Raw genomic sequence first — 22660 nt, 5'->3', positions numbered from 1 at the left:
TATATGTCTTATCTATTACTTGTGCATTACGTATTAGGGATTGATTGGAACCCTAGTCGCATGATCCCTAGGTTTCCTTGAGTTTACTAGTAAGTCTAGGTCGATAGCGGTGCTAGGCTAAATAAGTCCGGTAGAAGTCGGGTGGCTTCGTGTCACTCGCGAGACACAGGAAACTTTAGAAGCCGAGTAATTGCTGGTTACTCGCGAGATACATTATTATCTTTGTACTTCAGTATTTGAGAAATGGTTTGAAACAGATATGGATATGTGAGACCGGGCGGGGATGATGGTATTAGGTTTGGCAGCAGGATAGGGTTCCTGGGTGTCTTAGCCCCGTCCGTGTCGATTAAGGACCAGTCGTTGTGGCAGTGCTGATCGGGGATTGAATTGTACTAACCGCATGCCGAGAGTAGGAGGTAGTCGAAACCAGTAAGACGAGTACTGCCTTGCTTCGAAAGTACAGAACTTCTACCCACCCCTTAGGGCGAGTCGAGTGGCCGCGGAGAATCGGGATGCATATGTTTACTTTTGGTGGTCTCTCGTAGGGCTCGGCTGACTATATGCAGGTGGGGCGGTTCTGTAGTTCGAGGCGGGGAGGGGAATGGTTGGCATGTATGGTCCGACGGGACAAATACGTTGTAGCGAAAATGGCCTCTCATGCCATATTTCAATATAATGTTTTGGCGATTGATGACACACACAACACTTGGACTAATGTGATTGTTAAGATGACTATTCTCAGGCTTTTAGGTTCAAGTGATGACAAAGAGAAGAGAGGCGTAGCAAGGCCCGAAGGGCCACCCCTACGGGGGTTCCGCTACCCGGTTAGCGGACGGGTGTCGAGGGGGAGCCGCCCCTCGCGGGTCTCAGGGCAGCGCCCTGAAACCTCTTCGGTCCAAAGGACAAGAATCGAAGAGACTGTGAAGAAATTCAATACACCGGTTGAACCGACGTTAAGGAAAAGACACACGCCGGTGTAATTGTCCAGAAGCTGGAAACTGAAGATACACTCACCGGATTAACCGACGTTGAAGAAAATGCATACGTCGGTGCATTGCCAAACGAAGACCGATGAAAATACATACACCGGTTGAACCGACGATGCATCGGTCAATTGCATCGGTTCAGTTGTCCAGAGAGGTGGTTTTTGGAGGAACGTGAAGAAGTTACAATCACCGGTTAAACCGACGCTAATTTTACATACACCGGTTGATTGCATCGGTTAAACCGGCGATACACCGGTTAATTGCTAACGGCTAGTTTTTCACGTAGCAGTTTACATACACCGGTTAAACCGATGATGGCTTTTGGGGTACGTCGGATTAACCGGCGTTACGCAGTTTTCTGGCAGCTTTTCTCCAACGGCTATATTTGCTTGTGCTGCCTATATATACCCCCAAGACCGGGTCATTTGGGAGTGCTGGAGTTCAAGGAAGTATACAAGAGCTAAAGATCATCTCCAACCACCATAGAGCTTCATTGTACATCATATAGGCTTAAGCACACTTGTGAGAGTGCTTAGTGCTTGTTATAGGGATTAGTTCTTGCGAGAGCTCCCTTGAGAGAAGTCTTGCTGCGGCAAGCAACTTGTGATCCGTCGTGTGACCCTCCGTCTTGGTGTGGAGTGGCAACGACACTTTGTGCGGGGGAAGAGGAGGCCCCCTCCTTGGTGGAGAAGCTCCGTAGTGGATTTCGGCCGGGTGACCGAGAGAGACGGTGGCGGTGCACGAGACTCGGTGTCTTGTGGGCACTTGCCTTTGCTTGCCGGCATCGCCATTGGTGGCGTAGTGCAAGACGGTGATCGGAAGAGCCTCGGTGTCCCGTGGACGTAGGCGTTTATGCCGAACCACGTTACATGACCGTGTCTACTCGGGAGTTTGCATCCCTCTTGCACTTACCTCTTTACTTACCGCATTACGTTTCCGCACTTACTCTACCTTGCATACCTTTACTTTCCTAGTTAGTTTGATTAGGATTAGCTAGGTTGCAAGTCTTTTTAGGGGTAAGTATTGAGTAACATAGATAAACCTTAGTCATAACTAGCATGCGTAGGACGTGTTAGGTTTATCTTATGCAAGTAGTTTGAGCTCTAGGTTAAAAAGCGATTAGCGACCCTATTCACCCCCTCCCCCTCTAGGGTCGGACACCCCGGTGATCCTTACATACGTGCCGTGTTGGTTAGGTCCACCTTGCAAGGTTAAATCGAATCGATTCGCCGTGTCTCGCGGATATGAGGGCCTTGATCTCTTTGTCACACCGTAGCGAATGAGATAGGGTATTAGAGATATAAAAATGGATATAAATTCTGAATCTTATTTGGATGCTCCACATGTGTGTGTAGATAGGCAAACATTAGCGAGAGTCTAGCTATATAAAATATGCGGCTAAAACATTGAAAGTAAGGATATACCTCTAGATGCTATTTCTGCAAAATAACCACCAGCCAAATGCTGTGCATGTCTAGGTAGGTGGGCTATGTTATACCCACTGGTCGGGTAAGCCTTGCTGAGTATTAGTATACTCAGGGTTTGTTGCCACAAATATTATTTCAGGACACCCGGACGTCGATTTCTGCCCCTGTTGTGTCAAGTTCATCCGCTGGGACGCAGAGGGGTGGCAGGTCGAGGAGCGGGACCGTTAGGTTAGGGCGCTGTCGGGTTGTGCACTTGTGGGCTGAGTGTGCAGCCTTTCTGTTTTGCGTAGACCGGTCTGACCGGTCCGTGGGACCGGTCTGACCGGTGGAGTCGGCAGGCAGTGCCGACCGGTCCGACCGGTTGGTAGAACCGGTCTGACCGGTCTTGAAGGAGCAGAACTGGTGAAAGATAGAGTAGTTGTAGGATCTTTTATATTTGAACTTCAGTCGTGTCTAGTGTAAAGTTAGGTTTGTAAATTATTTATGTATTTGAACTCAGTTTGTAAAACTTAATGTTTCATATCGTGCTCGCTCTTGTATTTTTAAGTATTGTGTCGTGCTTGAACCATCTGCGCCCACCTTCGCGTGGGACTACCGGTATTGTTTCGATCGGGCCGTGGGTTGAGAAAGGATCGCCAAATTAAGCCGTTAAGCTAATGCGCCCGATGTGTTCAAATGACGGCCATTACGCTTAATTAGAGTTTTAATTTGGCGGTTCCGTCACAGCTGTTATCAGAGCTGAAACGCACTGGGGGTGGTACGAGCATGACTAATTTTCAGAAAGTACGAATTAAAAATGAATTCCCGACTTAGGGTGAGAATGGTTTTCAAATAAGGGTGGGGAATTATTCGTACTAAGCCCTATATAGTCTACGTTCTGGTATTGAATAGGTGTTTAATTTGGTGGAGAGATATACGTAAGACGATCATGCATCATGGCATATAAATTTCTAGTTGCATGTGAAAGTTTGGTACGGGAGTTTATGTATTATATCATGCATCGTGGCATCGTGATTTCCAAAAATTTGCAGTAAATGATTTGAATTATGGGGTTGGTGCACGGTGAGGACTTAGAAGTTCATCTCTGCTGGACACCGGCCTGACCGGTCTTGGACACCGGCCTGACCGGTTTATCTACGTAGACCCCATGCAGATCCATGCAGACCGGTCTGACTGGTCGGTTGCACCGGTCTGACCGGTTGAGCGCGGACGGAGACCTCTATGTTGTGTTCAAATGATCGAATTTCGGCGATTTCTTCCATGATTCGGATATTAGTTGCGGTCAAGATTTTTCTTAAGTAATCAGAAAAATGTAACTAACCCAATCATGGTTGAATGCAGAATGGGAGAGCCACCAAACCCTCCTGAATTGACCCAGGCCATCGCGGCCATGCTCACTGGGCGCGATGAGCAGACGACACTCCTCCGTGAGCTTGTGGCGCAGGGCAGAGCACCACAGCCTGAACATCACCATCAGCCGCCTGCTCCTGGATATCCAGAGTTCCTGGCTACTCAACCACCGCTCTTCCATAAGGCGGATGAACCACTGGAGGCAGACAGCTGCTTCGGACTATTGAGTCCAAATTCACCCTGCACCCGTACAATGATGGGGACAAGGCAGGATTTGCCGCTGAGCAGCTTAGGGGCCCAGCACCCACATGGTGGGACAATCATGTGGCAATGTTCCCCGCGGACACCCGGTTCACTTGGGCGCAATTCAAGGAAGCCTTCAGGGCACATCACATTCTAGCAGGGGTGATTAGAAGGAAGCTCACAGAGTTCTTAGCCCTAAAGCAGGGCAATAACAGTGTGCTACAGTATTCCCAGGCCTTCAACACTCTATCACAGTATGCCGGGTACCATGTGGACACTGATGAGAAGAAGCAGGCCTGTTTCAGGCAGGGGCTCAGTATCAAGCTCCAGGATCGTTTGGCAATGGTCAGGTTCAACAGTTTTAGTGAGCTAGGCAACGGGGCTATCATTCAGGAGGACGCCCATCTAGCTCACAAGGCGGAGAAAAAGAGAAAGACACCGGCTGTGGGATCTTCTGACAGCGCTCCTCAGAGGTTAAGCCGTTAAGCTAATGCGCCCGATGTGTTCAAATGACGGCCATTACGCTTAATTAGAGTTTTAATTTGGCGGTTCCGTCACACGCCCCCTCCCTGCCGTCCCCACCCGCGCTCGCTCTCGCTAGCGCACGCGTGACACGCCAGCCCCACGACGGGACCGCGCACTGCCATCATCACCACGCCGTGCCGCCCACATCCGCGTCCCCACCTCGCCCACGCCGCTGCAGCGTCCTCGCCGGCTTTGCCGCCTCTACTCTCGCGCTTTCAGCGCTGCCACTGTTCGCGTTGACGACGAGCTGCCGCAGCCCACGCCGTCGCCCGTCCCTGCGCGACGCCGCTGCTGCTCTCCTCACCTATAAAAGGAGCGAGGCCGTGACGAGCCCCATCATCAGCCCAAGCACACCGAGCCGCTTCGCTTCGCTAGCTGAACCACTCCTCACGAGATCAGCTCACTCACGAGACGAAGCTCCAACAGTTGACCCTCTTCCTCGAGCTGTTCCGCGCCAAGGTGAGATGACAGGCAGCTCCCCGACCATTAACTCCGCAATACTAAAAAAGGCCCAAAACACCCACAAGGCCGTGAGCACTTAATCCAAATCATTCTATTTTCGGAATTAAATACCAACCAATACTGTAAACTCAATATCTCCTTCATATCAACTCCTTTTCACGTAACCCTTTTTCCTAAACTCTTCTCAAATCATATACTATCTATTCCTCCTACTTTCATCTCCATTTGAGATTATTTTATAGCTTGCTTGTGTTTGTTTGCCGGTTGTGCCGTTTTCGCCCGTAGATCACGGAGTGACCGAGGAGGTGCCTGCCAAGGACTACGAAGGCCAGTACCGCGAGCCGGAGCCAGAAGACCCGTACCGCGAGCAGGAAGCCACCGCCGCCGACGCGTACGTAAGCGAAGGCAAGTTTCATCGACCCCTACGTGAGCGGTTGCATCCATGTGAGGATGTCTAGTTGTAGCCCTGGTTTAGGATCGATTACATATACCGGTACTTGAGTGATTGAGTGTGCTCTTACATGCATATGAGTAGTTATGCATATTCAGAGTTGAGATTAGGATACGAAGGGTTTTGGCTGAGGCTAGGGCAGCTGGGTATGCTGGAGCCGGCGCTACCGTGGTGGTAGACTGGCAGGTGAGTGCTACCGTGGTGGTAGGCTCGAGTTGACATGTTGAAGGATGGTTGCTGCCCTGGTGAACCATAAGGACCGAGTTGTTTTGACATCTCACCTAGCTTACTTTAGTACGACCACAGGTTCCGGTATGGACCGGACTTAGCCTAATCCCACTGGTTAGCCTGACGGTCGCAGGGATGGTTTACGGGTATAGACCATTGGGGTCAGAGCCCGAGGGTTTGTGCGGCCGGGCTGGGGCGTGACCACGGCTGGGTGTCGGCTATGTCGGTTATCCGTTCGGGCAGTCGAGTGTGTGGGTACAGTGTACGACCTCTGCAGAGTGTATAATCCATTCAAATGGTCCGTGTCCACAGTATGGACAGGCTACGGTGTGGTCCTGACAACTAATGAGCTACCTACTGTGGGTTGTGTCGGGAAGAGTTGCATACCATTAGTTGCATTATTAGTAGAATGTGCTTATTATGTGTCGTGCATGTCAGTCCCCTCCCGTAGGGTGAGGTGGAGCTTGCTGAGTACTTTTGTACTCACCCTTGTTGATTTTCTCCAGAGGATCCTGACTTCGTGCTAGAAGACTACGAGTAGATCATGTCCGCACCCAAGCTGATCGAGTGGAGCCGTGATGGATGAAGAGCTAGTCCTCCATGCCGTCATGCTAGTCGTTATCCTATGGTTGTTCTGTGTAGCTCTGTGTTGTCGCTTTATCTCTCGTGTACACGTTGAATAAAGCTCTGTATGACTCTGGACTCCACTTGATGTAACATGTATTATGCCGGAGACTTTATTCGGTAATTAATATATGGTTTAGCCTTGATCTTTGAGTCGGGGCGCTTCAATTAGCATACCCAGCGGCAGAGCCGGAAACACCCAAAAGCGACATGGTGCTTTGTTGATGTAGTCGTCCCGCTCGATGCAATACAGAAGTGTTGCAGTGAAGATTGTCCGCTCGATGTCGTGCCGCTAGGAACAGGAATGAAAGTTGCCAATGTCGGGAACAGGAACGGAAGCCGCCAACGCAGGGAACAGGAATGGAAGCGAGTAGTCGTGCCGCCGCCGACACTCCCCAAAAATGTGATTGCCGTCCTCACTCGAGTAGGTGAACCTAGCAGATGGAGACGTTCCAGAGGCCTACTTTTCCATCTCGTGTGCGCGCAGAAGATGGAACGGAGAGAACTTAGCAAGCAGCGGAAGCAGTGGATTTCTCTCGCTCAAAACTAAAAAGTATTTTTATGCAAGATAGAAGAAAGCTTTTATATTGCAACCAGCAGTAAACGAGAAGACACGGGAGATCAAGCGACAGAAGAATTCGCCCACGGAAGAAACTTCCGTCATCATGTTTGAAAACTCCTGTAACTCCAGAATTTAAGAATAGAATAACTCTCGCATGCAATTAGTTTGGAGTGAAACTCCTTTCACCGTGCGATAGCTCTCAATTCCACCTTTCACCTTCTTTATTTCTCTCGTAGGTTACTCCCGGCTCATAAATAGCTAGCAGCAAAACCAATTCACGCACACACCACGTCATGCATGCACCATGCCTTGGACCAGGCGGCATGCACACTAAATATTGCATATAATATTTAAAACGGATCTTAGAACTTATTTGATTTAATTAAATAAAATATGGACCAAGTCATATTAAATCTAACAATCCCCACCAAGTTCTAAGACACGTGTTAAATAATCTCAAAACCACTATTCTTTGATATACCAGAATTTCGACGGGGACTGTTAAGTTGAACATGCGTCTAGAACAGGGGTTATTGACCCATTCACAACTGAACAATGGACTATGCCTTGAATTGACAGTTTTGTGCGAAGTGGGTTTCACCGAAATTCTTTTCTGGTACTAGGCTGCAACAAGCATCCCCTCTATTTGAAGCATATAAGTCATACTTCCTGGCCTTTTTATGAGTATCTAGAGATTACCCACGTCTCATAGATTGCGACTAACAATCGAACTCATATAGGTGTGTTCCTTTTAGGATGTTCTGTAGGACAACATCCCTGCTTTATCAAGCCACTCGGATCACATTAAGAACTTAATCAACCTCCCTTGTAGTATTGGAGAGACGGTGCATCTAAAATGAGCTAGACTTTATTCTAAGGAGTCTCTCCCTCAGCCATCCACTAGCTTGTTTCGCCATCCTAATTCATGGGATTTCCGATCACAAAGGACAGGTTACCACTATGGAATGACTTCAAGTGGGTCTCAAGCCCAACTCCCTCGATGCACCTTCTATCACATTGCGTGATAGACCCTTAGTAAACTGATCTGCCAGATTATTAGATGTATGAACATAGTCTAATGATATTACTCCGGAGTTTCTCAACTTTCTGACAGTCTCCAGGCGCCTTTTTCACAGGCCTTGTAGATTTCATATTATCCTTAGAACTGTTCACCTTTGTTATTACAGTTTGGTTGTCACAGTTCATGGATATAGCCGGTATAGGTTTCTGAACAATAGGCAAATCCATAAGGAGCTCACGTAGCCACTCGGCTTCAGCGCCCGCAGTATCCAATGCCGTCAGTTCTGCTTCCATTGTAGACTTCGTTAAGATAGTCTGCTTGCAAGACTTTCAGAAAACAGCGCCACCTCCAAGCAGGAATGCATATCCGCTTGTGGCATACAGCTCATCAGCATCAAAAATCCATTTAGCATCACAATAACCTTCTAGTACCCTTGGATACCCAGTAAAGTGAATGTCATAATTCATTGTGCCTTTTAGATAGCGTAGTACTCTCTCAAGAGCAATCCAGTGAATATCTCCCGGATTTGACACAAACCGGCTTAATTTGCTCACAGCAAACGAGATATCAGGTCTGGTTGCACAAGCCAAATACATGAGAGAACCAATTATTTGTGAATATCTCAATTGGTCTCTTGCAATTTTCCGATTTTTCCTCACAATCACGCTTGGGTCATAAGGAGTTGGAGATGGTGCACAATCATCGTACCCAAAATAATTTAACACCTTTTCCACATAGTGGGACTGCACAAGAGTAACTCCACCATTTTCTTCTTCTCTCAATAGCTTAATGTTAAGAATAACATCAGCCTCACCCAAGTCTTTCATCTCAAAATTATTAGACAATTTTTTTTACTTTTTTGATGACTTCAATATTATTCCCAAATATTAAAATATCATCCACATATAAGCACAAAATGACACCATTACCTCCACCGAACCGATAATACACACATTTATCAGCTTCATTCACCACAAAGCCGGCTGATGTTAAAGTTTTATCAAATTTCTCATGCCACTACTTAGGGGCTTGCTTTAGACCGTACAAGGATTTTAGCAGCTTACAAACCTTACCCTCTTGAACTTTTGCCACAAATCCATCAGGCAGATCCACATAAATCTCTTCCTCAAACTCTCCATTTAAGAAAGCTGTCTTAACATCCATCTGATGAATGAGAAGACCGTGTAAGGCAGCCAAGGATATTAGCACACGTATGGTCGTCAGTCGGGCAACTGGTGAGTAAGTGTTAAAGTAATCTTCTCCTTCCTTTTGTGTATAGCCCTTAGCCACCAGTCTTGCCTTGTACTTCTCAACAGTACCATCAGGTCTCATTTTTTTTTGAACACCCATTTACACCCCACAGGTTTACATCCATAAAGACGATCAGCCACTTCCCAAGTCTCATTAGACATAATAGAATCCATCTCACTTTGCACTGCTTCTTTCCATAAGTCAGCATCAATGGATGAATATGCCTCAGCAATGGTTGTAGGAGTATCTTCCGCAAGGTATATAATAAAGTACTCACCAAAAGATTTTGCAACCCTTTGTCTCTTGTCCTTTCGAGTGACTGTATTATTATCCTCCTTAGGAGTTTCCACATGAGTTTCAAAATCATCATTATTTATCAGTTCATGGACATCCTCAGAAGAAATAGAATCATGACTAGAAATGCTAGGTGTATTTTTCATGGGAAATTCATCTTCAAAAAATGTTGCGTCTCTCGATTCCATGATACTATCCTCATACATATCTAGTATTTTGGAATTTATTATAAAAAATCTATAACCCACGCTGTGTATAGCATAACCAAGAAAGACACAGTCAACGATTTTGGGTCCAAGCTTTCGTTTCTTATTAATTGGCACGTGCACCTTTGCCAAACAACCCCATGTTCGCAGATAGGAGAGATTTAATCTCTTTTTCTCCCATTCCTCGATAGGAGAGATTTAATCTCTTTTTCTTCCATTCCTCGAATGGTGTAATTTCTTTGTTCTTTGTGGGCACCCTATTCAGGACATGACACGCTGTCAAAATCGCCTCACCCCACCATTTCTTAGGTAGTCCCGCAGTTTCTAACATGGCGTTAACCAAATCAGTTAGAGTACGGTTTTTCCTCTCAGCAATTCCATTTGATTGAGGTGAGCATGGTGGTGTCCTCTCATGAATAATTCCATGCTCCGCACAAAACTCATTTGAGAAATATTCTCCACCGCGATCAGAACGCACCCGTTTAATTTTCTTTTCAAGTTGGTTTTCTACCTCAGCCTTATAGATCTTAAAATAATGCAACGCTTCATCCTTTGTTTTTAACAGATACACATAGCAAAATCTAGTGCAATCATCTATAAGCGTCATGAAATATTTCTTGCCACCTTCGGTCAATATTCCATTCATCTCACAAATATCTGAATGAATTAATTCAAGTGGTGCCAACTCTCTCGCCGCAACAGCCTTGTGAGGTTTGCGAGGTTGTTTTGCTTCAACACACACATGGCACTTTGAATTTTTGACCACATCAAATTTAGGAATTAAATTCAAACTAGCTAAGCGAGACATGCAACCAACATTAACATGACATAACCTCAAATGCCAAATATTAATCTCAACATTACTAACCACATTGTTCACAGATTTAAAGCAAGTATCAATCAAAGACAAGCGGAACAAGCCTCGCTCTCATAGCCTTTTCCAACAAAAGTTCCATATTTAGAAACAACACATTTATTGGATTCAAATACTAGCTTATAACCTTCACGACAGAGTAAAGAGCCACTAATCAAATTCTTCTTTATCGAGGGGACATGATGCACGTTCTTGAGCTGCACGGTCTTTCCCGAAGTAAGCTTCAGATCGATCGTACCAACACCATGAACAGCTACACGCGCTCCATTCCCCATCAGCAAGGAGGTAGCCCGCCCGGCTTGGTAAAAAGAAAACAAGGAAAAATCAACACACACATGAATATTTGCACCGGTATCAACCCATCAATCAGGTGAATAAAAAACTGAAAATGCAAAAGGTAAAAATTTACCATACCCAGAAGTTGCAGCTTCAGTCTCAATGGTGTTGACTAATTTCTGTGCAGGAGGCTTCCACTTGGCCTCATGACACTCTCTCGCAAAGTGCCCAGTCTTGCCACAGGTGAAACAGTTCATCTTTTCCTTGGTCATTTTTTTTCTTTTCTTGAAAGAAGTGGAGGGCTTCTGCTTAAGCTCTTGCTGAAATTTCTTTTTATGTGGTTTGTGACGACTCTTTTGCACCACATGTGTGCTAGAACTCCCCTCAACGACTTTCTTGCCTTTAACATCTTTTGCTCTAGCCTTGTCCTCAACATCAAGAGTCCCAACAAGCTCGGCAATACTAAACTCTTGCCTCTTATGTTTGAGCAAAGTTGCAAAGTCAGTCTAAGATTGTGGCAACTTTGCAATCATGCAACCCGCCACAAACTTATCAGGAAGCACACACCCAAACAGCTCAAGTTCCTTCACCAGTGCCTGTATCTCATGAGCCTGTTCGACCACCAGACGGTTCTCAACCATCTGATAGTCATGAAACTGCTCTATGACGTACAGCTCAGAACCGGCATCAGAAACACCGTAACAGGCCTCAAGAGCATCCCAAATAGCCTTACCAGTCGGAAGCTGAATATATGCATCAATGAGAGAATCTCCAATGACACTCAGCAAGCCACCCCTACAATTGGTGTCATCATGATCGAACTGATGTTGCTCATCAACGATTCGAACAGTAGCAGCCATCTCAGTCACCACATAAAAGCAACGCATAGAGGTCAACCACAGAATAGTTTTCTGGCGCCATCTCTTGTAGTGAGTGCCCTCAAACGGCGGTGGTTTCAACATACTCGCAAAGCCAACAGATGAAAATTGCCTAAAATCACATTTTTGGATTGTTAGAAAATTAGGCAAATTCATGTTTAATTTATTCCATAAATATGACACAAGCAAGAAATGCATGAACATGATATCATGTATGTGCTTATCAAAAAAATTCATCATCAAAGTCATCATGAGTATGAAACTAGTGCTAACCAGCAAGGCATGACATGTGGAATCTCTCAAATAAAGCATGTCGATCACACTAATCACAAAGATTGCAATAAGATTAGCATACCCAGCGGCAGAGCCGGAAACACCCGAAAGCGACATGGTGCTTTGTTGATGTAGTCGTCCCGCTCGATGCAGTGTAGAAGTGTTGCAGTGAAGATCGTCCGCTCGATGTCGTGCCGCCAGGAACAGGAACGAAAGTTGCCAATGCCGGGAACAGGAACGGAAGCCGCCAACGCATGGAACAGGAACAGAAGCGAGTAGTCGTGCCGCCGCCGACACTCCCCAAAAACGTGATTCCCGTCCTCACCCGAGCAGGTGAACCCAGCGGACGGAGACGTTCCGGAGGCCTACTCTTCCATCTCGTGTGCGCGCAGGAGACGGAACGGGGAGAACTTAGCAAGCAGCGGAAGCAGTGGATTTCTCTCCCTCAAAACTAAAAAATATTTTTATACAAGATAGAAGAAAGTTTTTATATTGCAGCTAGCAGTAAACGAGAAGACACGGGAGATCAAGCGACAGAAGAATTCGCCCACGGAAGAAACTTCCGTCATCATGTTTGAAAACTCCTATAACTCCGGAATTTAAGAATGGAATAACTCTCGCATGCAATTAGTTTGGGGTGAAACTCCTTTCATCGTGCGACAGCTCTCAATTCCACCTTTCACCTTCTTTATTTCTCTCGTAGGTTACTTTCGGCTCATAAATAGCTAGCAGCAAAACCAATTCACGCATACACCACGTCATGCATGCACCATGCCTTGGACCAGGCGGCATGCACACTAAATATTGCATATAATATTTAAAACGAATTTTAGAACTTATTTAATTTAATTAAATAAAATATGGACCAAGCCATATTAAATCTAACAGAAAAGGGGTGTGCATGAGTACAAGCAAAGGAAAGGCGGTCTGAACTCAGGTCACTCCGCCGGGCCGTGTGTGTAAAGCGAAAAGCCATGGAAAGAAGGGGACGGTGGGAATTAGCAAGAGGGAGGGGGTGCTAGCGCGCGCACTAGCTCTCGGGGAGGGGTAGGGGGGCGACAGGCCGTAATGCGCGAGCTGGGGGGAGCAAAGCAACGGCCGCGGCGTCAGAGGGCACCGCCCGGCCGGCCCGACACGGGCAGAGCCGCGGCGTCAGTGCGGTGTTCCTTCCTTCTGCTGCCGGTCGATCGGATCGAGTCCTCGGCTCTGCTGGCTCGCCGACCCTGCCGGCATGCAGCCGCTGCTCGTCCGAGAGGGCACGGCTTTCCGCCGCCCGTGCCGTCCATGGCGATGCGCTGCCGTTGGCGCCGCCACCGTGCCGGATGCACTTGCGTCGGGTCACGGCGCACCACGATGCCCGTGCGCGAAACGGAAATCCGTCTAGGAGTCGAGCTCGAGCGTGCGCCGGCCACGGCTTTGGGTGTGGGGAAACGTCGGGCTCGTACGGGCGCGCCAGTCACGGCGGGCGCCCGAGCCGTGGTGGGTTGGTGTCCGGGCGACCTGGTGCGGTCCGTCCGGGAGACCGAACGGCGGTCGGGCACGCTGCTGCTCTGTTGCCGAAGACATGAGGAGGAGGAGAAGGAAGAAGCCGGGCCGGCTGACTCTCTTCGTGCCCGAAGTCAATCGCGGGCAGAAGGACGGGCGGGCGGACGATCATGACCGTCGTTCCAGTTCGCGGGTGCGGCGGGCGGGGCCGTGACGGCGACGGCCGGTCAGTCGCGCGCGCACGCCCAGCCACAGTGCGCGCGTAGGACAGGGCCGGTACGTGTACTCCCCCTCCTCTGCTGGCCCCGGGTCAAGCATTAGGCCGGTGGAGGCAGCAGCGCGGCAATGAATCCGGAAGGGGGGCGACGCCGACGCGCCCCGACAGCGGTCGTGGGGGCGCGCGCGCCGCGGGGGCGGGGCGGGTGACGCTGACGCCACCGTGACGCCGCGGCCGCGTCAGAGGCCACCGCAAGGGGAAAATGAAAAGGTAGCTGAGGGATAAGGAGCCAGAGGCTGGCTGAATGGATGATGCCTGCTCGGCAAGGAAGGATCAAGGGCGACAGCAGAGCGCCGGCTGTGTGTCACGTGTGCGTGTCGCGCCCACCTCGGTCGGCCTCGACTCCGCCCGGCAATGCCAGTGGCAGCTAGCTCGCTCGCTGTAGTCAGTAGCCAGCGGGCGGCGGTTGGCTCCGTTCGGGGCACATCGATCGACGAACCGAGCTGCACGTCCAACAGGTTCCACCGGTGGGTCGATCGCCCCGGTCACGGCCTTGATTGCCTCAATCCTGGAGCCTACACGCGTGTTCTTGCTGCAATCGTGAGCCAACACGGATCGATATCTTCGGATTCGTTAATCATACAAGCCGCCTCCAACACGGACGATGATCTGACTATAACGGCCGAACATGCATGCCCTGCTTTGGTCTTTGTCGATGCGTGTGTGAACTGAATCACGCTGACGCAGGCTCGTCTGTATGGGTACATCGATCCGGGTTGCGCTGCCTAGCTGCGATGCGAGGAGGTAGCTAAAAAAAGGTAACTAGATCGATCAAAGTGGCCTTTTTTTTGGGAGGAGATGCAAGTGCAACTGTGCAAGTGCGAGTGCTGCCTCCACGAGATTTTTGGTATATCGGCAAGGGGATACATGCCCTTTTGACCGTCCCTTTCTTTGCGCCCTAGACGTAGACCGTAACCAGGCCTCGCTCGCTCTTTGCGAACGAAATCGAGGATCGGTGGGCTCCGCCACCATCCTCTGCCATGAGTAGCGGAGATCTAATGATAGGGATACTCTTCTAGAAGACGCATCCGTAGAATATGGCGTCCGTGCACAGCCTACGTCATCATGCCGTGCGCATCCGTAGGGGTACACGGTACGGTGTGATGCATGTGAGGGACTGGAGCAGCGAGCTAAAGGTAGACATACGCCTGCTAATGGGGTTGAACCCGCCCCAAATCCGCCCCTACCCATATTTTAAGAGCCCTAACTACCACTCGCCCCGACCCACCCCGTTGGCCCAATGCCCCAACCCGCCCTAACCCGAAGTCACGACAAAAGATGATATGCGACTTACGCGCCGCTCTACTACCATAGCGCCCCAACCCGTCCCAACCCGTCTGTGTCGTCAACCTAACCCGCCCCAACCCGTTTTATAGTGTCATCCGTTTCCACCCATCTAATAGTACCCGTATTAAAACCCACCCAAAAAATCCGTCAAACCCCGCCCCATTAGCAGGAGTAGGTAGACACCACCTGCAGCGCATGCAGATCGTCAGTCCTGATCTTGAGGAGCTTTTGATAGGCTCTCCAGTTGTACTTACGTGACTCCAGATCAGACAAAGCTAGCTAGCTAGGGGAGTTTCGGATGTCTTCAGCTTAAATTTGTCCACATCTTTATCAAGGATCCATCCGTTGAAGCCGCAGCCGAATTGCGCCTGTATACGGCCACTGCTGAAGCTAGCTGAATTGGAAGCTAGCTAGGCATAGCGATCTTATCCCAGCGAAGAAACTGGATAGCCAAAAGTTTGCATTTCGATTTTCTACAACACAGAGTTTCTTAGGGTGGAGAAGTGGAGTGTGTATCTGACGTACTAGCAACAAGGTGTATTTGTTTTATGCTGATAGTGATGATTAGATGGTCTAGATATTTGCAGAAAAGCGATTCACTTGTGGCAACAAAAAGAGAAAAGAAGCACTACATGGACCTTATCCTCTGCATCCAGCAGTGTACCACGAAATCCAGTTTCGATACAAGAATCTGACACGTCTCCAACGGCCAGAGATTGCCTGATGGTCAGAGCCTCCGAGCAGAGCTTTCAATATTCCACTGCTCCTCCACTTTCTTAAACATTATTAGTTACGCCGTGTAATTGTAGTAATTATGGGATGATCCAAGGACGATGTGACGCGAGATCTTTTTCGTTTCCGTCCAAGAGCATGGCTGTCCCTGAATTGGATCATTACCCCCGTGGTCTTCTCTGATAAAGAGAGAGGTGACCAGACTTGTTCTTCAAACATTCGGCCATAACTGGTTGGGCCGAAAAAGGGCCCAACAAGACTGTAAGAGCCCATTTAGCACGGTTTGGACCTGGATCTTGGTTTCCCCCAAACAAAACTTTGCCTTTTCTTCTTCTTTTTTCTCTGCAAGGGAAGGGATATATTTTCTTCCTAGTGTTTGCAAGATACAATAGTTGGGTAACGGCATAGAAAAATCAGATCCGGTAGTATCTTTCTTTTTAGATAATGGAGCCTTATAGTACGGCACATATAGATACCTATCGCTTATATCGTGGCGTGCTTTGGTCGGACCTGAGCAGAAATATGGCATCGTAGATGATTGTACGCGCAGCATATTTCTTATGTAATAATTAGAGGTAACCTTTGGAAAATTAATCATCAGATGTTGAGATGGCCGAGTTGGTCTAAGGCGCCAGATTAAGGTTCTGGTCCGAAAGGGCGTGGGTTCAAATCCCATTCTCAACATAATTATATTTTTTGCCTTTTAAAATTAAAGGATATTACATATACACTCGCTGGTTCCATCTATAGTTTTTTAGGCCCGGTTCACGATAGATGGGCCTTGCTCATATTTTCAGTTTTTTTAATAAAGGCTAACGTACACTCGCGCTGGTTAGTTTTTCAGGCCTAGGCCTCTTGGTCTTGCTACGTGTCTTCAAACTCGTGAATCTACAGTAACGCCGGCCCAACTAAACAAACAGAAAAACAAATGATAGCCGCTAGCCGACACAACGAACGCAATCAAACGCAGGATATATGTACGGAGTATATCGCTTACTTGCATGCCATATGTATAGAATTACAAATGGGCCGGGCACGATTGGCGGTCCTAAAAAGCACGACCCTAGTCTGATTTTAGGCACGATCAATAGTGCTTAGTGCCGGCCCAACCCGACGGCCTTTTAGTGCTTGGGCCGCCATCCCCCATCCCCTGCGCCGGCCACAGCGGCACCCCCCTCGGCCGTCGCCGCCTCCGCCACCGGCTCCGGCCCCGCACTGGCCAAAGTGACGCCGCCCGCCGTGGCCGCCGCCGCCTCCGGCCACCGCGTGCCCCTGGCCGAGCGCCCCCCTCGGCCGTCGCCGCCTCCACCCCACGCGGCCGGGCGCCGCTGGCTCTGGCCCCGCGCCGGCCACAGCGGCGGCGGCCGCCTCCGGCCACCGCGCCCCCACCCCCCGGCCGGGCTCCCCCCTGCGCGCACCCGCCTCCCTGCGCTGCGCCAACTGCGGGTCTGCGGCTGTGCCGCTACCGCCCCCCAAGCCGGGCCGGCCACGACAAGATGGGCCGCCCGTGTCATCACCGGCCCGGCACAAAAAAAGGCTTTAGTGCCGGGCCTGGGCCGTGAGTTAGGCACGACGCACGACACGGCCCGGCACGAAAAATTTACTGGGCCGGATAGTGCCAGGCCGCATCGGGCCAGGCTACATCGGGCTAGTGCCGGGCTAGGGCCGGGCGGCCCATTTGGAATTCTATAGCCATATGTGACAGGTTCCAGCCATTTAGGCTCGACTTTTCTCAAGAGAGCGTGTTTCTGACTCGACAAACAGATCGACTGCGATTTGTCAGCGATGCTGAAACAGCAAGGTGCCCGCGGTGACAAGTGTACTCGGCGAACATGCACAACAGTAGCGGCCGCGCTACCGGGGTCGCGTGGAGCTGCCACCACCACGTGCAGCGTCTCAAGATTTGCGAAGTCAAGTCGGCACCTCCCCGGTCAATGAGTTAATGGGACCGCTAGATTATCATCGCCACAGACGTTTTAACTAAGCCCACACAGCTCAGATCGATCCGCAGTGTACTTCTGTACTCTTTGCCTACCGGTCAAACCGTGTGAGCTGCATGCATCAGACTCTTCTCGGGACTCTGGAGCTACTCTTAGCTAGCTAGCTCAACATGCATGCGCTTGCCAGCGGCCCATCGCTGCTCGACCACGGCGAGCTCCGGCCAAGCTGGCCGGAACCAAGCATGCATTGTACGCGTACGAAGTCTCCACGGCTGCCATTGCGTGAGCAGCGAGCACATACATCAGTGACACTGTACAGGCCAGGTGTGCGTTCCGTGCTGGGTTTCGAGGGAGGCTAGCTGCTAGTGAAGACTTTGAAGCATCGGCATCGGGGTTGAGTGCAGACAAGCGGCCGGGGATCGGTGCGGTGCCCGGCGTCTGAAGCAACAACAAGCAAGCTAAGCACTGCACAAGCACGACGGGGGACCAGATCCCAGCAAATAAACAAACGGGCAGGGCCGCCGTCCTGGCTGAGCTAGTCAGCTAGTGGGCTGAAGCTTCTCTCGCCCGTGTCTGGGAAAGAGAGCCAAGTCTCAGCTCAGCTCGCTCGCGCACACATGGACGGATCTTGGAGGCAGCTCAAGGAGCCCGTACGAGCTGATTATGCTGAGCATTTTTAATGCGCAACAATTCGAGACCGAGCTGTCTGTACCGGACTTTACCAACTTCGAACTCAACTCGTACGAGCTATCGGCAAACTCTGCACGCCAAGGAAAGGCCCCTTTCCATCGTCCTCGCTCGTCCTACTACAGCTTTCAGGAATGCAATTAGCTAGCATATATAGCTGTCATGGCCTAGTCATTGACATTGGACGTCCAATCCATGGCCATGTTTGGTTTATATGGTGAATTTTTTTTCAAAAAAGACGAATGCATGTATGAATTACTGAATTACTAAACGAAGTTTATTTGCGAAATTTTTTCACGAATGAGTGTAACTTTTCGAAATGAATTTAATGAGTCAAGTTCCACCATGATTGATTACAGTGATGCTATAGTAACTACACCTAATCATCATATAATCATGTGATCAAAGGTGCACGAAAGATCCACCTCACAGCTCATTATTTGTATGCAGGCATGCAGCATTGCAGCACATATTCAGAGGCCGGCCTAACGCCTGCTACTAACATTGCTTTCTATTGGGGGCAAGATCACACGAACAACTAGGACTCTGTTTGGAACATTAGCTCGGCTAATTTTAAGAGTTAATATTTAGTTTTGAATTGGTAGGCTAAAAATTAGCTTAAGTTAGGCCGTTTGGATCCATGGGCTAGTCCACCCTCTCTCTCCCATTCTCGTGTCTAGATGTGTGTGCATACTCACTTTTTGTGGGAATCATGTAAAATTATCCCTATTATCACCTCTTGGAGGGGCTAAGGATGGGGGGGATAATCCACTTTAGCCCAAAATTATCCCACATGTTTGGATGCATGAGGGATAATTTGAGGCTAAAAAGTGAGGGCTAAGGATTATCCTTTATATCCAAACAGGCCCTAGGTAGAGGACTTGCCTGCAAACGTTATATATACCGCCTCCAGTATAAAAAAAATGTGATGCACACACAATTCAGATCAACCATGTGAAGCAGCAAGAGAGTTTTGTTAGAGCAGCACAAACCTAATTAAAACGGTAGACAAACGAAAATAACTTGGTAATGCATGAAAGGTAGTGTTTGGAAACTGAATTCCACTATGTAAATCTAAAAATGAAAGAAAAGGTTATTTAAGCAATATGGTACAGCTACTCCGTTGGGCAATAATATGGCACATAAAAACTAATGGCACATAAAAACTATGTATGTGGAAACAAAGAAAACCACGTGATCCTTCCTACAGATGAAGCTGTTGCTTTTCTGCACCACTTAGACTTCAAAACAGGGATATGTGTTATAGAAAACAATACAAAAAATCAGCACGTGGAAAAAAGAGAGACGAATGTGTGTAGCCAACACATCAAGGCAAGATGATGATATTAAGTACTATAAGAGATAAAATATCTCTGAAACCAAATGATAATGCTGGTGAACTGAAGTGTACAGAAGGTGAGAAAATCGCCAAAGCTAGGTTAGCTTATAGCTGAAAGAAATGATCAGCATAACAGACAAGAAAAAGTGAAGCTGGGAAATTCATTGATTAATTTAGCAATACAGGATAGCAAACTTTGGATGGTCCGTAAAATTAGATCATACATCATATATAGATGGTCTGTGAAATGCAAAGTGTGCTAGCTATAGTTTATAGATAGACCCAGTATATATTGGAGTATGAGCAAACAAATACTGTGCTAGCTTTGTTGTGTTGCTTCATTCATAAGTTCTGTAGACTTAGCTTTGATTATTTCTCCTATCCGCGTACAGTTCTAGTAGAGCAAAATTGAAAAACTGACTGAAATTCCAAAAAACAGAGAGATGGACAACGACATGAGTAATCATCCAGTAGATAGATAGTACGCACCAGTTGCAAAGGAAAAAAATAAAAAGAAACCTAAAACCTGAAATAATGGGTCCATGGAGAAACAAATAGATAAGTACCTGAAAATGTAGTGCTCAAAGGATCCAATTCATTATCAGCCTAGCTAGATGGAAATTTATATCGATATCAATAGATTCATAAAACCTAAGTGGAAGGGGGCAAAACATTGATTTTTAATTGCAAGCAAATTATGTGTACCAATGCCTACGCTTGAATCAATCCAATGAAACAGCGTGGTTGAGCTACACAGGTTTAGTGTTAGCCACTTGGACTTTGATTAATACATCTTTTGGAGCCAAACTCCCACATAGTAGTACATACTATCATATAGGATCAAGGTGCATTGTTTAACTGAACTAATAATCAACCGACAATCGCTATGGGCAATTACAAGAAAATAATGGCACACACATTCCACTGGACGAACTTTTTCGTCGCCCAATGTGACCACATCTACAGATCTACTTCTAGAAAACCTGTATATATAAAATTAAACTTTCACACAGTTTATTCTCCCGGCAGTTTAGTTGTGATCTCACCAAAATGTTAAATAAATTCAAGCATGTCAACCAAAGTATGCAGCATGCTCACTTGGGTTATGGGAGCTATAGTGATCAGTAGTACTTGAGGGCAGCTCGGCTTCGGCAACGTACACGGCGGACGACGCCGACATCCCCGGAGCGCCGGCAGCGCTGCCGCCGCCTGCAACCTCTTGGCCTGCCTCCACCACCGGCACCACGTCCCCCGCGTGCACCGGAGCCGCGAAGCTGGCCGTGGCGCGCGCGTCGTCCATGAGGCCGGCGCCGGCCTGCCGGTACCTGTGCTTGAGGATCTCGGCCCTCACCGCCTCCAGCTCGGCCTCCAGCGCGTTCACCTGCTGCTGTAGCACGGAGATGGCGCCCATGCATCCGTACACGGGGTCCCGCAGCCGGATGTTCGCCTCGTACACCAGGCTGCTCGCCGCGTCCGCCCTCTCCCCCTCCGCCACCTCCTGCGCGAAAATCGACGCGTCGGCACGTTACGATGCAATTTTTAATTTTGTAATTAAAAAAGGAGGGATTTTTCTTCATGGGTTTCGGCTTACCAGGAGCATCTTGGAGACGTTGCTGGCGCCGAAGACCTTGTGGACGGCGGCGAATTTGTGGGGCTCGTGCGGCGAGAAGTAGGGGGCGAAGGGGCACTCCTGCGCGCAGCGGCGGCGGAGGAGCTTGCACGCGGCGCAGGGGGTCACGGTGTTGAGGGCGCCGCCGAGGCTGAGACCGAGGCGGCGGGGTGCGCGGTTGTCTGCCGGCGCAGTGGAGGTGGAGGCGGCGGCGAGGGCGAGGGCGGCTGTATCCGGCTCTCGCTTGATCTTCTTGCCGATCTCATCGAGTCTCTCCCTGCAGGCGGAAGTCCAACAGGCAGAGTCGTCACCGCCTAGGGTTTGGTGCATGGGATTGATCCAAGAGGGGGGAAACAATCTCGAGACATTTGATGGCAGGCACAATGGTAGAAGATAAAACACCAAGAGAAGGTGCTACAGCATACTAGCTTAGTATCTCCTAATAATTAACGAACCTTTCAAGCAAAACGAACAGAACAATCAGCAGATTCCTTAGAAGAAATAAAGTTTTTGTTGGAGAGGTGTCAGAGAATTAAAGAGAGTCACACAAGAACACAAGAGGAGGAAGAGAGCTGGACGAAGCAACCTATGGTGGGTCTCTTACCTCTCCGTGGACATCCAGGCATGCTCTCGTTCCTCCCCTGAGCTCGGGAGAGGGAGATGGAGATGATATGGAAGGGGGATCGGTAGACGACGACGGACAGGGAGAGGTGAGGTATACTAGGTGCGTAAAGTTTGGAAGGAAAGAGTGCTTAAAAGGCAAGGCATTAATGAGGGGGATGGGCCTGAAGACCAACAAATTGGTGGTAAGTAAATACAGTATGCATGGCGAAGGGAGGAATAAATGCTTGTGAATAAAAAAATGAAATATTTGGAAAGTGCAGCTGGTGGACTCGATTGGTTGGCCTGGCATCATCCCCACCTTTGATCCCTCCTGCTATTTCTGCTCATGTGAATAGGTGATCGATATTGAGGACGTGTTTAGTTTCCAAAAATTTTCACGTGTTTAGTTTCCAAAAATTTTCTTACACTATCCTTTACATCAAATCTTCGGACACATGCATAGAACATTAAATTTAGTTAAAAAAATAACTAACTACATAGTTCAACTGGAAATGACGGGAAGAATCTTTTAAGCCTAATTAGTTTATAATTGAATATTAATTACCAAATAACAACAAAAGTGCTACAGTATCTAAATCCAAAAATTTTCATGAACTAAACACAGCCTGATATTTTGGCCCTTGGGAAAATCTAACTGTGATGGAGATACATCCTCGGATGAAACCGGTCGGAAACGGTATTACAATATGGAAAACAGTGCTAGTCGGGTTAGAATTTTCTCGTATTTATAAAATTAACAAAATCAAATA

The 22660-nt window shown here is 48.4% G+C and overlaps 1 protein-coding gene and 1 non-coding gene across 2 annotated transcripts; one reads left to right on the top strand and one right to left on the bottom strand.

The window, feature by feature from the left end:
* The first annotated feature begins 16315 nt into the window (after positions 1-16315).
* TRNAL-AAG lies at positions 16316-16396 on the top strand. Its single transcript has one exon. It is a non-coding gene; the product is annotated as a tRNA-Leu (tRNA).
* A 4118-nt stretch (positions 16397-20514) lies between these two features.
* Positions 20515-22010, bottom strand: LOC120672158 (LOB domain-containing protein 15-like). Its single transcript, XM_039952451.1, has 3 exons — positions 21892-22010; positions 21270-21564; positions 20515-21176 (listed from the first exon to the last, which is right to left on the bottom strand). The coding sequence occupies exons 1-3, from the start codon at positions 21903-21905 to the stop codon at positions 20751-20753; spliced, it is 735 nt and encodes a 244-aa protein (XP_039808385.1). The 5' UTR covers positions 21906-22010; the 3' UTR covers positions 20515-20750.
* Between the last annotated feature and the right edge of the window lie 650 nt (positions 22011-22660).

The sequence above is a fragment of the Panicum virgatum genome, chromosome 5N, assembly GCF_016808335.1.
Source record: "Panicum virgatum strain AP13 chromosome 5N, P.virgatum_v5, whole genome shotgun sequence".
In the NCBI taxonomy this organism is placed as follows: Eukaryota; Viridiplantae; Streptophyta; class Magnoliopsida; order Poales; family Poaceae; genus Panicum; species Panicum virgatum.
Note: the sequence above shows the minus strand (reverse complement) of the source record. Positions and strands in the feature narration are given on the sequence as shown.

Bases quoted from the DNA above. Each gene is read 5' to 3' on its own strand.
- LOC120672158 (XM_039952451.1), bottom strand. The intron at 21,177-21,269 runs GTAAGCCGAAAC...ATTTTCGCGCAG, and splicing joins ACGTCTCCAAGATGCTCCTG to GAGGTGGCGGAGGGGGAGAG.